This window comes from Carlito syrichta, unplaced genomic scaffold, assembly GCF_000164805.1.
Source record: "Carlito syrichta isolate Samal-C Ts95f unplaced genomic scaffold, Tarsius_syrichta-2.0.1 Scaffold316401, whole genome shotgun sequence".
NCBI lineage: Eukaryota > Metazoa > Chordata > Mammalia > Primates > Tarsiidae > Carlito > Carlito syrichta.
In genome coordinates this window covers 347,348-363,183 of record NW_007260497.1, presented here as the reverse complement: position 1 = coordinate 363,183, position 15,836 = coordinate 347,348, and the positions used below count along the sequence as shown (strand labels likewise).

The 15,836-nt window shown below is 46.1% G+C and overlaps 2 protein-coding genes across 3 annotated transcripts in view; one reads left to right on the top strand and one right to left on the bottom strand.

Annotated features, from left to right (window-relative positions):
• NFS1 (NFS1, cysteine desulfurase) overlaps positions 1-11,757 on the bottom strand; it is a 25,484-nt gene extending 13,727 nt beyond the window's left edge. Inside the window, 5 exon segments of the mRNA XM_008074345.2 lie at positions 4,383-4,535; positions 8,830-8,913; positions 9,467-9,583; positions 10,931-11,040; positions 11,605-11,757. Coding sequence (XP_008072536.2) covers positions 4,383-4,535; positions 8,830-8,913; positions 9,467-9,583; positions 10,931-11,040; positions 11,605-11,701 — 561 coding nt within the window. The 5' untranslated portion in view covers positions 11,702-11,757.
• Positions 11,725-13,369, top strand: ROMO1 (reactive oxygen species modulator 1). 2 transcript variants are annotated; one of them, XM_021707157.1, is made up of 3 exons: positions 11,725-11,862; positions 12,063-12,193; positions 13,185-13,369. In XM_021707157.1, the coding sequence occupies exons 2-3, from the start codon at positions 12,063-12,065 to the stop codon at positions 13,291-13,293; spliced, it is 240 nt and encodes a 79-aa protein (XP_021562832.1). In that variant the 5' UTR covers positions 11,725-11,862; the 3' UTR covers positions 13,294-13,369. The 2 variants fall into 2 exon arrangements, with proteins under 2 accessions (XP_021562832.1, XP_008072537.1); XM_008074346.2 differs by having other exon boundaries at positions 11,761-11,857.
• Positions 13,370-15,836: the final 2,467 nt, after the last annotated feature.

Sequence of the window (15,836 nt, the reverse complement as noted above, 5' to 3'; positions counted from 1 at the left end):
GTTGGAGTCTCACTCTGTCGCCCGGACTGGAGTGCAGTGGCCACTCCCGGCCACCACAGCATCAACCTGCTTGGGCTCCGGTGATCCTTCCGCCTCAGTCTTCCAAGTAGCTGGAATGCCCGGCTAATTTTTTGATTTATTGTAGAGATGAGGTCTTGCCAAGCTGTCCAGGAAGGTCTCGAACCCGCGGGCTCAGGCAATCCACTCACCTCGGCCTCCCAAAGCGCGGGATTACAGGCTGAGCCACCGCGCCCAACCTTTTTCCTTTTTATTAAAGAGTAATCCATGTTTCAGATGTAACATTGTTTGTTTACCCATTCATCTGTTGAAGAACATCTAGGTTAGCCAGACATTACAAAGTGAGACTCCAACTCAAAAAAAAAAAAATTTACAATAGCATCACAGAATAAAATACTTAGAAATACATCTAAACAAGAAAGCACAAGACATACACTGGAAGCTACAAAACAATGCTAAAAGAAATAAAAGACCTATATAAATGGAAAGACATCCCATTTTCATTAATTAGAAGACTTAACATTATTAAGATGGCAATAGTCCCCAAAGCAGTCTACAGGTTCAAATCAATCCCTATTAAAATTTCAATTTATAGCCAGACTCAGTGGCTCAGCCTGTAATCTCGTGCCTTTGGGAGGCCGAGGTGAGTGGACTGCCCGAGCCCGCGGGTTCAAGACCCGCCTGGGCAACTTGGCAAGACCTCATTTCTACAATAAATAAAAAATTAGCCGGGCATGATAGCGCGCACCTGTAGTTCCAGCTACCTGGAAGGCTGAGGCAGAAGGATCGCCGGAGCCTAGCAGGTCAAGGCTGTGGTGGCCAGGAACAGCCACTGCACTCCAGTCTGGGTGACAGAGTGAGATTCCAACTCAAAAAAAAAAAAAAATTTCAATTTATGCTTTTCTTGCATAAAGCTGATCCTAAAACTCACATGGAGTTGCAAGGGACCCTCAAATAGCCAAACAATCTTGAAACGAAGAGCAAAGTTGGGATACTCATACTTTCTGATTTCAAAAGTTGCTACATAGCTATCATAATAAAAATGGTATGGTTTGACATAAAAACACACATACAGATAGAACTGAGATTTCAAAAATAAACCCACATATATATGCTCAATTGTTTTTTTGTTTGTTTTTTTGAGGCAGAGTCTCACTCTGTCATGCAGGCCGTAGTGTACTGGCACAATTATGGTTCACTGTAGCCTCATCCTGGATTCAGGCAATACATCTGCCTCAGTCTCCTAAGCAGCTGGCAATGCAGGCACATGCCACCACACTTAGCTAATTTTTTTATTTTTTGTGGAGATGAGGTCTTGTTCTGTAGCCTAGGCTGGTCTTGGAACTCCTGAGCTCAAGTAATCCTACCACCTTGGCTTCCCAAAGTGCTGAGATTACAGGCGTGAGCCACCAAGTCCAGCCTCAAATATAACTCTCCTTTGCAATGTGGTTTCCAACCTGACTCTGGCATAACATCACATAACAGATAAAGAAGGAAAACCAAAGTATTTTATGACTCTGTAAAGCTGTCTCTTTATAGAGCCAACAACAACAACAACAAAATATGTGTGTGTGTGTGTATATATATATATATGGTTTTTTTTTTGTTTTTTTTTTTTTTTAAAGTCAGAGTCTCACCATGTCACCCAGGTTGGAGTGCAGTAGCACGAACATGGCTCACTACAGCCTTGACCTCCTGGGCTCAGGCGATCATTTGGACTCAGCCAAGTAGCTGAGACTACAGGCAAATGCCGCTATGCCTGGCTAATTTGTTTGACTTTTTATAGAGACAAGGTCTCACTATGTTGCCCAGGCTGGTCTCAAACACCTGGGGACAAGCAATCCTCCAGCCTTGGCCTCCCTAAGTGCTGGAGTTACAGATATTAGACACCATGCCTGGGCCTCAACTGACTTTTGACAATAGTGCCAAGACAATTCAACAGGGGAAATCAATCTTTTCAACAAACAGTGCTAAGACAACAAGATAGCCATATGCAGAGGAATAAGGTTGAGTCTTACCTCATACCATATAAAAAATTAATTCAAAATAGATCAGAGACCTAAATGTAAGAACTAAAATTATACAACTCTTTTTTTTTTTGCGTTGGAGTCTCACTCTGTCACTCAGACTGGAGTGCAGTGGCCGCTCCCGGCCACTGCAGCTTCGACCTGCTGGGCTCCGGTGATCCTTCTGCCTCAGTCTTCCAAATAGCTGGAACTACAGGCGCGCGCTACCACGCCCGGCTGATTTTTTATTTATTGTAGAGATGAGGTCTCGCCAAGTTGCCCAGGTGGGTCTCGAACCCGCGGGCTCAGGCAGTTCACTCACCTCGGCCTCCCAAAGCGCGGGATTACAGGCTGAGCCACCAAGCCCAGCCGAAATTATACAACTCTTAAAAGGAAGCATAGGGTAAATCTTCAGAATTCTAGATCTACAAATGGATTCTTGGATATGACACCAAAAGCACAAATGACAAAAGAAAAAGTAGATAGCTTTCTTTCTTAAGTGATGAACACTGTCTAGAATGTAATATTGGCAAGAGTCCAAGACATATTTGTGTTCTGTCTGGGTGGTGATCAAGTGCTTTTTTCGTGATCTACAGAACCTGGTCACCCCCTAGAAATGGTGGTGGTGGAAAAAAGGAGAAAATACTCAGAGAGACATATTGGTGAATTTTGTTAATACACTAAAAAAAATACTGAACTGTACACTTTATAAAGGTGAACTGGACCAGGCATGGTGGCTCAGGCCTGTAATTCCAGCACTTTGGGAGGTTGAGGCAGGAGGATCTCTGGAGGGCAGGAGTCTAAGACTAGCGTGGAGATCTCGTCTAAAAAAAAAAAAAAAAAAGTTACCTGAGCATGGGAGTGCACACCTGTAGTCTCAGCTACTTGGGAGACTGAGGTGGAAGGATTTCCTGAGCCCAGGAGGTAGGGGCTGCAGTGAGCAGTGATCCATGATCACACCACTGCACTCCAGCCTAGGCGAGTGATATTCGACACACACACACAAAAAGGTGCATATTAGTATATGTGAATTATATCTCAATTTTTGGAAATGTTTAAAAAAGCATCATGTAAAGAAATTTGAATGTCAGGTAAATGAAGTTATACTTCGTGCCAAAGGAAATGGGTAATCTCTCAGAATTTTTGAGTAAAGTGAAAAAAAAAGGTCAAATGAGTTTTTTAGAAATAAAGTCTGATGAAGATCTGCAAGACAAGCTGTAAGGTGGTAGCTAAAGGACCAGCTTAGGCAACAGAGCTTAAGTATAGAGGTAGCTAAGACAAAGGTTATAATCCAGCCAAAGAAATGATAAGGAAGTATAATCCCAGAGATATTATAGGAAAATGCCACAGATATGATGACTGATGACTGAATGTAAAGAGGGAAGAAACAATGAAGGATGACAATAAACAGTCTGGAGTTTAGACTCATGGTTCTGTCTATAAACAGCAAGTTAAGATTTTTCTAAGGATGGTGGTATCCAAAATCTGACAGACAGGATGAGTAAACACACTATATAAAATGGAAATACAAGGAAGCAGGGTTAGGCGCAGTGGGTCATGCTTGTAATTCCAGCACTCCAGGAGACTGAGGCAGGAGGACTACTTGAGGTTAGGAATTCCAGACCAGTTTTAGCAACATAGGGAGATCTTGGCTCTACAAAAAAAAGTAAAAACTTAGCTGCGTATATAGTGCATGCTTGTAGTCCCAGCTACTCGGGAAATTGAGGCTGAAGTTGCGGTGGGCCATGATAGTGCCACTGTACTCCAGGCTGGGCAACAGAGTAAGACCCTGACTACACAAATAACAATAAAAAAAGAAAAGAAAGTGGCCCGAAAGGAAAATATTCAAGAAAACTATCAGCCGGGCGTGGTAGCGCATGCCTGTAATTTCAGCTACTTGGAAGGCTGAGGCGGAAGGATCACCGGAGCCCAGCAGGCCAAGGCTGCGGTGGCCCGGAATGGCCACTGCACTCCAGTCTGGGCGACAGAGTGAGACTCCAACTCAAAAAAAAAAAAAGAAAACTACACCTCCCCTTTAGGGCAATGAGACACATCAGAGCAATGAAGGAGGGGGCCAGAGCTCTGCCATGGTGAATGTGGGTCTCTGACATCCTGCACAGTGCCCAGTGGTGCTCATATAAACCACAAAGCATTAACAAAGCCAAGAAACAAGTCCTCCAGAGAAAAGCTGGACAGTACACACTCAAGGGGGAGAGAATATTTTTCTTTTTCAGTTCTATTTCTCTAACTGCCACCTGAACTGGTAGAGCTAATCCTTCTGCTCTAGCTGAGGTGTGGATTCATGGACTGAAGGCAGGCCCCTCCCATTTTGTTCCTCTTGCCAAGAGCCACTCCTACCTTCAGGTCGATGATCCCACTCTTCTGTACTGGTAGGTAAGTAACCTGAAAGCCCTCAGCTTCCAGTGAACGGCAAGAGTCCAAGACACATTTGTGTTCTGTCTGGGTGGTGATCAAGTGCTTTTTCCGTGATCTATAGAACCTGGCCACCCCCTAGAAATGGGTGGTGGTGGGAAAAAGGAGAACATACTCAGAAAGACAGCAACAACTTCCAGCCCATTTGTGAAAGGAAAGTGGTCAAGGGTGATTCTCTGATACCCAGTGAGTATCCTACAATTCAATTCAATTCTGACACTAACTACCCAGAGTTACTGAAAACTCCACAGGTTAAGGACTCAGTGACACAAGACTGCTTCTACTTCACATGCCAGACACAAGTCCTGGGTGTTTCAAGCCACCTGTACTTCTGCCAGCTAAGCTACAGATTCAGGGTTTCACACAACCATTTCAAGTTTGATAATTCACTAGAAAGACTCACATTTGTCTAAACCCAAAGAATGTACATCATCAGTGAGTGAATCCTAATTTAAGCTATGGACTTTTGGGTGATAATGATGTGTCAATGTCAGTTGATCAATTGTGACAAATGTACCACTCTGGTGGAGGATGTTGACAATGGCGGAAGGCTGTGCATACCTAGGGGTAGAGGATGTATGGGAAATCTCTATACCTTCCCTTCAATTTTGCTGTGAACCTAAAAGTGCCATAAAAAATAAAGTCAATTAAAATAATAAGGCTGGGTGCAATGACTCATGCCTTCAATTCCAGCACTTTGGGAGGCTGAGGCAGGAGGATCACTTGGCAGTAGGGGTTCAACACCAGCCTCGGCAATGTAGCAAGACCCCCATCTCTAAAATAATAACAACAACAGCAATGATAATGATATATAGGTTACAGGGTTTTTTTTTTGTTTTTTTGTTTTCCTATTCTCTTCTCCTTATTTATTTATTTATATTTATTTATTTTTTTGAGTCGGAGTCTCACTCTGTCACCCAGACTGAAGGGCAGTGGCCACTCCCAGCCACCACAGCCTCGACCTGCTGGGCTCTGGCGATCCTTCTGCCTCAGCCTTCCGAGTAACCGGAATTACAGGCATGCGCTACCACGCCCGGCTGATTTTTTGATGTATTGTAGAGATGAGGTCTCGCTGCCCAGGCGGGTCTCAAACCCACGGGCTCAGGCAATCCACTCATCTCAGCCTCCCAAAGGCAGGTTACTATTTATGTTTAAAAATTTGGAGAAATATACAGTAAATTATTAACAGTGGTTATCACTATGGGATTAAATTAGGGAGTTCTACTCTATATCGTTTACATATTTATGATTCATTCATTCAGTCAACCAGTATTTATTAAGAACCTACAATGTACCAAGTAATTTTCTAGGTGTCAGGACATAGTATTGAACAAAACAAAGTTGTGAGTATGTGTTACTTTTAGTATCAGAAGAAACAATAAAGATAGGTTTAAAAATTCCTGGAATTTCAATTATTACAAAAAAATAGGATCATGCCTGTAATCCCAGCACTTTGAAAGGCTGAGGGAGGAGAACTGCTTGAGGCCAGGAGTTTGAGACTAGCTTGGACAACATAGCAAGATGCTCGTCTCTACAAAAAGCAAAAAAAAAAATATATATATATATATTGGCTGGACATGGTGTCACATGCCTATAGTCCTGATTACTCAAGAGGCTGAAGACTGAACTACTCAAGAGAATCATTTGAGCCAAGGAGTTTGAGGCTGCAGTGAGCTACGATCACACCACTGCACTCTAGACTGAGCCACAGAGCAAAAAAGGTAGCCGGGCTCGGTGGCTTAGCCTGTAATCCCAGCGCTCTGAAAGGCTGAGGTAAGTGGAATGCCTGAGCCTGCGGGTTCGAGACCTTCCTGGGCAACTTGGTGAGACTTCATCTCTACAATAAATCAAAAATTAGCCGGGTGTGATAGCGCTCGCCTGTAGTTCCAGTTACTTGGAAGACTGAAGCGCAAGGATCGCTGGAGCCCAGCAGGTCGAGGCTGCAGTGGCGGGGAGCGGCCACTGCACTCCAGTCAGGGTGACAGAGTGAGACTCCAACTCAAAAAAAAGAAGAAAGAAAAAAAGGTAACTTACATTTTATATCGCCCCTCACCCACCTTCTTCTATCTCACTTATCCAAAGCATAGATTTCTTTAGTGGCAGGTAGGTATTTTACTCTATCCATCCAGGCAACTAAGAGAAATACCATCACAGCTACTTTTTAAATTTAGATTGGAAAATATAGTTTATTTAGAAAGCAAATTAGAGACAGAGATTCACCTCCCCAAGGTAGGGGAGGGAGCCAAGGCCACAGTTATTCTTTTTTAGAGTCTCACTCTGTTGCCCTGGCTGGAGTGCAGTGGCATGCTCATGGCTACCACAGCCTTGACCTGCTGGGCTCAGGCGATTCTTCTGCCTCAGCCTTCCAAGTAGCTGGAACCATAGGCATGCGCCACCACACCTGCTTAATTTTTTGATTTATCGTAGAGACAAGGTCTCACCATGTTGCCCAGACTGGTCTTGAACCCTGGGCTAAGGCACTCCACTCTCCTTGACCTCCCAAAGTGCTGGAATTACAGGTGTGAGCCACCGCATCCAACCTTCACAGCTACTCTTAATAATCCTTGGCCTCAAGGTTTGGGATCTGTGGAGACTTCCAAAGCAAACATTTTCAACATTTTGAAAATGCTGCCAGGCACGGTGGGTCACGCCTATAATCCCAGCACCTTGGGAGGTGGAGGCAAGAGGATTGATTGCCTGAGCCTATGAGTTCCAGTTCGAGATTAGCCTGGGGAATGGCAAGACCTTGTCTCTACAATAAATCAAAAAATTAGCAAGGCATGGTGGAGCTTGCTTGTGGTTCCAACTACTTGGAAGGCTGAGGTGGAAGCATCGCCTAAGTCCAGCAGGTCAAGGCTGTGGTGGCCGTGGCCATGATCGTGCCACTGCACTCCAGCCTGGGCGACAGAGTGAGCCTCTGACTCAAAAATAAATAAAAAATAAATAAAAAGAAAATGCTTTGGAGGGACCGCCACCCTGACTCTCTGGTCTCCAAAGGATGCCTCTCCTGCTAACACAATCAAGCAGAGTACTGATGACTCTGAAGCCTGTCCAAGGTTTCCTACATTCAGACCAAGGTCAAAGAAACCAACACTGGCAGCATAATTAAAAGACAAAACTAGCCAGGCTCGGTGGCTCAACCTGTAATCCCGCGCCTTTGGGAAGCTGAGGTGAGTGGATTGCCTGAGCCCGCGGGTTCGAGACCCGCCTGGGCAACTTGGCAAGACCTCATCTCTACAATAAATTTTAAAAAATCAGCCGAGTGTGGTAGCGCATGCCTGTAATTCCGGTTACTCGGAAGGCTGAGGCGGAAGGATTGCCGGAGCCCAGCAGGTCGAGGCTGTGGTGGCCGGGAGCGGCCACTGCATTCCAGTCTGGGCGACAGAGTGAGACTCCAACTCCAAAAAAAAAAAAAAGATAAAACTGAGAGGGGGTGGAGCCAGAGGTGAACCTACAGCAGGCAACAATTTCTCAGAGCCTTAGCATTTACTCAAATAATCCTGACAACCAGGCCTAGTCAAATGTGATTATGTTCTATGAAACACCAACAAGACTACTAAGTGGAATTTTACTTGAGTTAGCACCAAGGATCTGTTATGTCCCAAGGATAGAATGACTGATCCCAGAATGGGTGACCAAGTGAACACCTGCAAGCTCTTCAAAATGGAGATATCTTGTTGCAAACAAATCTGATCAGAAAGAAAAGGAGGCCAGGTGTGGTGGCTCATACCTATAATCCCAGCACTCTGGGAGGCTGAGGTTAGAGGAGTGCCTGAGCCCACGGGTTCGAGACCAGCCTGGGCAACTTAGTGAGACCTCATCTCTACAATAAATAAAAAAGTTAGCCAGGCATGGTGGCGTGTGCCTATAGTTCCAGCTACTTGGAAGGCTGAGGCAGAAGGATCACCTGAGCCCAGTAAGTCGAGGATGGGGTGGCGGTGAGTGTGCCACTGCATTCCAGCCTGGGCAACAAAGTGAGGCTCCAACTCAAAAAAAAAAGAAAAGGAAAGGCTAAGAGGAAGACAGCCCTGAAATCATATATATAAGGGTGAAACTCATCACTAGATCAAAAGAATGGGGAAAAGGGCTCAATCACCATCATCCACTCTCTGAAGTAAATGCCATCCAAAAAATCAAGTGAGAGCCACCTCTTCTTCTATCCAACTACCTCACTGAACTCAGACCAAAGCAGCATAGCTTTAAGATAGAGGAAATTGCAAAGGATTGAAGGAAGCAATAAATCAGAAAGAGTGTGTGTCTTCTCTTCATAATAGGGTGGCTGGGAAATATACATATATGAGAGTCCAGATGACAGAGGGAATCTATCCCCAAGTTAGACAAGCCCAGATATGCCCTCTGATTTCCCTCTTACCTTAATTGCTATGTTGTTAGATTCGGTCGCACCACTAGTAAAAATGACCTCACGAGGATCAGCCCCAATGAGAGATGCTACTTGCTGCAAGCCAAGAAAACAGATACAGATCAACTCCTAGGCAGAAATAGGCTGTACACACAGCCAGGGCAGCTCTTGAGCAAGAAGAGCTCTATGACACTCTATCAGACTGCCCATGGAAAAGCTCTGTACCTACCAGGATAATACAAAAGACAGATTTTAGTTACATCCCAGATCCCAACTTCTTTTCCAGTCCCACATAAAATAGGCATTTTTAAAAATGAACTTATTGAATAAATATTATGTGCACTTTACCAGCATTGTCTCACTTAATCTACCCACTAACCCTAGGGAGTAGAAATGACTGCCATTTCCATTTTAAACGTAAAGAAATTAAGGCTTGAAGAAATTAGATAATGTGCCCAAGGTCATTTAGCTTAGAAATGTGGGAACTAATCAAATGTATGCAGTCACACTCCAAGCTGCTCTCCAAATCTCTTCCAGAATGAATTCGAAATCCTTTCCATCTCCACCCACACCTTCCAAGAAGAAAACGCCTCCCTTGGGCAATTGACTCTCTTTGACCTCAGAACTTGCCAGACTTCTCTGTACTAACCTGGCGAGCATGTTCCATGGCTGCCTCACTCTCCCAGCCATAAGCATGCGTCCGGGAGTGTGGGTTCCCATAGTAGTTGACCAGGTAAGGGAGCATGGCATCAAGTACCCGAGGGTCCTGAGCAAAACAAAATAAATCGGTTTCCTTGAGACCATAATCAACTCAGGGCTCATTTGGTCCCCTCAGGCTTGCCCGCCCTGCCTCAACAAACTCCCAGCCCTTCAGACACTGCAAAGCTGAGGCCTCAAACATTCTTTTGTCCCTTTGGGTATTAACCAAGTATCAACCTAACATACTCCCCACTTTTTCTATTTGAATTGGAATCTCACTCTGTCACCCAGGCTGGAGTGCAAGATGGCCTGAGTCCAGCAATTCAAGGCTGTGGAGCTCACGGCCACCACAGCCTCGAATTGCTGGACTCAGGCCATCCTTTCACCTCAGCCTTACACATAGCTGGAACTATAGGCACGTGTCACCACGCCCAGTTAATTTTTCTTGATTTATTGCAGAGACATGGTCTTGTCAAGTTGCCCAGGCTGGTCTGGAACCCCTGAACTCAGGAAATCCTCTCGCCTCTGCTTCCCAAAGTGCTGGTATTACAGGCCTGAACCCCGCTACTCCCCTCCTCTTAACTCAATTGTTCTACCATCCACTCAGAGGGGCTACAAACATTGCCTTGTTTTGACACCTGATCACATTGTCTGGCAGGTTCTTCCACTTCTGCCAGACAATATGATCTATGAAGGGCCAAGCAAACATCTCTTCTCACACACTGGTGAAAACATGAATTAATATCGCCGTGCTCATTACGTTCAAAGCTGCTTCATGTCGTATAACCCATTTATTTTATTTTATTTTATTTTTTGAGTTGGAGTCTCACTCTGTCGCCCAGACTGGAATGCAGTGGCCGCTCCCGGTCACCGCAGCCTCGACCTGCTGGGCTCCGGCGATCCTTCCGCCTCAGCCTTCCAAGTAGCTGGAACTACAGGCGCGCACTACCACGCCCGGTTAATTTTTAGGACTTGTTGTAGAGATGAGGTCTTACCAAGTTGCCCAGGCGGTTCTCGAACCCGCGGGCTTAGGCAATCCACTCACCTCAGCCTCTCAAGGCGCGGGATTACAGGCTGAGCCACCGAGCCCGGCTCATATAGCCCATTTAAAACTTGCCCAAGTTAACATAGTTACTAAGTGGCAGTAGGGCAAATTTCAGAGCCCATAACTCTAAGCACTACTTTGTAGGCGCTTTTGCCTGCACTGAAGTGATGTGACCAAGGTCAAAGCCAGTAAGTAGTACGGTTGTTTCTAGTGAACCACAATTAAGCCTCCTGACACCCAGTGCACTGCTTTTCGCAGCACACCTCAGTGGTTCGCACTTGTACAGGGATCCGGTCATTTCTGTGCGTTGACATTTCTATCATTTACTCCTAGTAACAGCCTTGGAAAAAAGTTGCCCCTCGTCCTTACCAGCGGAGTCGTAGCTTGCACATCCATGTAGAGAGGACGTAGCACTGACCCCGCCTCAGGAGCCACGATCCTGTCGGAGGGAACCACCGACTGGGGAGCATGGTCCACAACTGACAAAAACAAGAACGGATGCCACGTAAGACAGGACGCAACTGTGAACGCAGGTCATCGAAAAAGAGGAACAAAATTAGGTGGAGGTGAGATGAGAAACCCCAGGAATGCTGGGGTCGACTCTCAACGCAAAGGAAACAAAGCATCATCCCTCACAGGAGACAGACAGGAATCTCGGAGTGCAGTATTCAAATTGTCTCATGGGCAGAGAGGAGGGTTCTAAGGGCAAGGCCGTTGAGAAGGAATGTGGAGCCAGAGGAGTTGAACTCTCTTGCTGGCTGGACTGCAGCCACGGCCTGTACCTGAAATTAGCCGAAAAAGGCCCGAGGACGAGCCTGCAAAGCTCTGGGGGCCTGCGGGGCAGGGCATGAGGGGTGGCGCGGAGAAAGCACCCGGTCAGGGCGCGGCCTGAGAATGTCTGAGAGACGCAGCATCTGAAAGGACGTTTGAGAAGGGGTCAGAAGGGCTGAGCGCCAGGACGAGACGGGGAGTTCCGGAATATTCAGCGGCGCAAAGGGAAAAGTGCGCGCCTCCAGGGAGAGTGGCCGCGAGCGGGAGCGTACCGCGCAGGCGCAGCCCCCGAGAGGGGACCACGGGCCTCGGCCCCGGAGCCGCCTTCACCGCCAAGGCCGCCCGCCTCCAAGCGGCTCGTAGTAGCATGATCCAGCGCCAGAGACCACCGCCCGAAGTGGCTGCGGTCTTTGGACCCAACGCCCGGAAGTACTGCCTCGCGCTCCGGAAGCGATTCCTCGGGCGCGCGCCCTGAGCCTCGCTTTCCGTGAGACGTAGCGCGGAGCGACCCAGCCAGCAAGCGAGGTGAGGTGGGGCAGGGGCCGTCAGAACCCCGCAGCGCTGAGCTGTGTGGTGCCCGCGAAGAGGGTGGCGGAGGCGGGCTACGCGCCGACTTTGTTCCCTTATCCCCGGAACCCTCGGGCCGTCTCCCCACCCCGCCGACTCCGTCCCCGCCCGGACTCCCAGGCTTACGGCCGGGCCCGCACTTCCTATCCCTCGCCCCCCTCAGATGCCGGTGGCCGTGGGCCCCTACGGACAGTCCCAGCCTAGCTGCTTCGACCGCGTGAAGATGGGCTTTGTGATGGGTTGCGCCGTGGGCATGGCGGCCGGGGCACTCTTCGGCACCTTTTCCTGTCTCAGGTGAGGGGCGCGGGCGGTGATCTCTGGGCGGGACTACTGGACCTTTTGCCCCGCCCCACTCGGCCTGGAGCCCGAACCAAGGTTGCTTTGCGCCAGTTCCCCGCTGCTGGCGAGGAATCCTGGGAGGTCGTGTTGGAAACGTCAGTGCTTATGAGTCTCGGCTGTAGAATCAATGCTTTCTGGCCCATCTCCTAATGGTTCGGTGACTTTAGGCAAGTTGGAGACTGGATTTTCTTAAGTGTAGAATGAGAGCAGTAATACGCACCTTATACAGCTGTAAGAACCATATAACCACACTTTGCACAGAGTCTGGCACATATTAAGCGCTCATAACTGGTTGTTCCTACTGTTGCTGTTTTTATTTCCTGTTGCGCATAACGAAGCAAATATATTGGATGGTTTTACTATCTTGAGACAGAGATGATCAACTTTGCACGCTGAAAATCATTTTCACATTTAATAGCTGTTATTCCGATTTCTCCGGATTATACATTCCTATTTACTGAGCACTTAGCTTGGCGTTAAGCCCTGTACTGAGTTCTATACTGTTTGCAAAACAATCTCGTAAATAATGTGATGCCTATTTTACACTTGACATAGTCTTGTAAACTGCAGAGCTGGCTCTTGAATCTCACGTCTGACTACAAAAATCGCTAACACCAGAAAACCATCTAACAGACAAATGTGTATTGGATCATATGTAACCAGGAGCAAAGAGCCCTAAAACCAGGTTTCCTGCCAGGGAATTTACGCTGTGGCTGCTGCCTCCCACCAACTGAAAGCAGTTGATTCATCAGAAGAATGCCCTTAGAAACTGATGGATCATTTTCCTTGACATTATCTATCCAAGGTGGAAAGAGATAATATCCAGTAAGTGGTAAATTAGATAGATTGCCAGACTTTTAAAAGTGCTCAGACAAGCAGGTTGGAAAAGGACAGTTTATGTTATGTATTTTTCTCCCAAATGGCCCCATCTTGGTTTCTTCCTCAGGATCGGAATGCGGGGTCGGGAGCTGATGGGCGGCATTGGGAAAACCATGATGCAGAGTGGCGGCACCTTTGGCACATTCATGGCAATTGGGATGGGCATCCGATGCTAACCATGTTTGCCTACTATATCTACACCTTCCCATCAGCCCCAGCCCATGTACTATAATAAAACAAAGTCTGTAAGTAGTCTGTGTCTATTAGAGGAATTAATTTCTTCTCATTTTCATAGTATTATCCAGCCTACACAAAGACCTTCTAAACTAAAAAGAGGTGGTCTACTGAGTAGGGTTGGTGTCTGTTTCACAAGGATTGGTTCTGTGAATCCAAAATTAGAAAACTTGGTGGTGCCTATTAACTTCCATAGATTCTGGTAAACTCTAAAATTATTCCATTCAACTCTGTAAGCTTGTTGCTGTTACCACCATTTGGGAGTCGGAGTCTGACTGTCACCCAGGCTGGAGTGCAGTGGCATGCTTATGGACACTTCAGCCTTTACCTGCTCGGCTCAGGTGATCCTTCCACCTCAGTCTTCCAAGTAGCTGGAACTACAGACATGCACCACCACACCTAGCTGAGTTTTTAAAAATGTATTGTAGAGACGAGGTCTCACCAAGTTGCCCAGGGTGGTCTCGAACCCCTGGGCTCAGGCAATCCTCTTGCTTCGTCCTCCCAAAGTGCTGGGATTACAGGCTTGAGCCACTACACCTGACCTTGTTACCACCATTTTAAAGGTGAAAAACTGAGATTCGAAAAGGATACACTGGCCAAGTGTGATAGCTAATACCTGTAACACCAGCTCTTTGGGAGGCTGAGGTGAAAGGATTGCTTGAGCCCAGGAGTTCAAGACCAATCAGCCTGGACAAATAGTGAGCCACTCACTGCACTCCAACCTAGAAAACAGTGAGAGACTAAAAAAAAAGAAAAAAGTGAATATTGAGATTTATAAGTCTACATTTCCTCACATACTGCATGTTAACTTATTTCCAAATAAGTTATTTATCCTAGGACTGTTTTTCAGATATAGCTGCTGGCTTCATCAGAAGAGATAGAACAATTTGAAACATCCACCATTTTTGTAGTTTCTCAACTGGTTAAATCTATATTATTTCTAACCAGTCATCAATAATGTTTAACAAGATTCATATAATTGACTTGATATGCATGTAATAGCTTCTGTAGTAATGAGAGAAATGTCCCTCACCTGCCTAGGCCACACAGACCTTGGTGGATTTTCTAAGCTGTACTACTCTGTGTATTTATCACAACTTTTAAAAAGGCAAATTTATGATAAACATAAAAGAAACTATATTATTTGGGGTTGTTGGCATGCACCAGGAAATTAATAATAGATTAGCTATAACTGCTACCGATTTTCCAAACAATGAAATGCTGTTTCAGAAGGACCTAAAGGATTTCACTCAGAATGACCATTTGAGGCCAAGCTCGGTGGCTCAGTCAACCTGTAATCAAAAGAAAAAAGGGAGTTCTAATGGTCATTCTGGTTTTTTTGTGTTTCTTTGAGTCTCACTCTGTCGCCCAGGCTGGAGGGCCGTGGAACACTCACAGCCACTCCAGCATCAACCCGCTGGACTCCGGTGATCCTTCTGCCTCAGCCTTCCAAGTAGCTGGAAGAACAGGTGCGTGCTACCACGCCTGGATAACTTTTCACTTATTATAGAGACGAAGTCTTGCCAAGTTGCCTGAGCTGGTCTTGAACCCAGACTCAGGCAATCCACTCGGCCTCCCAGAGTGCTGGGATTACAGGCTAAGGCACCAAACCCGGCCCGAACTCTTTTCTATGCATTACACTATTCAAGTTACTAAACTTTAATGTTTCCTTTCAACGTTATTTATACAACAAATGTCATTGTGACAGTGGGCAATTTCTGACCACCGCATTGTTAACATAAGAGACTAAAGGTCACATTTACTGATCCAGTATCATGAAAAGGAGTGACAAACTTGATAGGACTTAGTTCAAGGAAAAAAGGTAATGGAAAGATAGCAGGGGAAAGACCAAACATTCACAGAATACCAGTTCTGTCCCGAAAGAACACAGCTACCTGGTGTTGAAAAATAACTTGGGCGGGCTCGGTGGCTCAGCCTGTAATCCCAGCACTTTGGGAGCCCATGGGTTCGAGACCCACCCGGGCAACTTGGCAAAACCTTGTCTCTACAATATATAAAAAATTAGCTGGATGTGGTAGTGTGCACCTGTAGTTCCAGCTACTTGGAAAGCTGAGGCGAAGGATTGCCTGGGCCCAGCAGGTTGAGGCTGTGGTGGCCAGGAGCGTGCCACTGCACTCGTCTTGGCAACAGAGACCACCTCAAAAGAAAAAGTAAATTGAACCTTGTGGTTTTTTTTTTTTAATTTTTATTTTTAATCAGTATTTTTTATTATGGTTTTGTGGGGTACAGTTAAGGGTTAGGTGTACAATTACGTTTCATTCAGACACCCTGTTGATAAGGTGTTTTCCCAGCCCCAGATATTTGCTACTGTTAATCCCATCCCCCTCCCCCCCGTTTTTTAATAGGATAAATATCTATCGAATTGTTGCTAGAAAATTGTGATGCCCCCAAACTCAACACCTTGATACCGTCTAAACCTACAAAACTTGTGCCTCAATACTATAAAAAAAAGTGATGAAGTATT

Coding starts and splice junctions, on each gene's coding strand:
- ROMO1 (XM_021707157.1), top strand. CDS start 12,063: ATGCCGGTGGCCGTGGGCCCCTACGGACAGTCCCAGCCTAGCTGCTTC. Junction 12,194..13,184: donor GGCACCTTTTCCTGTCTCAG/GTGAGGGGCGCG, acceptor TTTCTTCCTCAG/GATCGGAATGCGGGGTCGGG.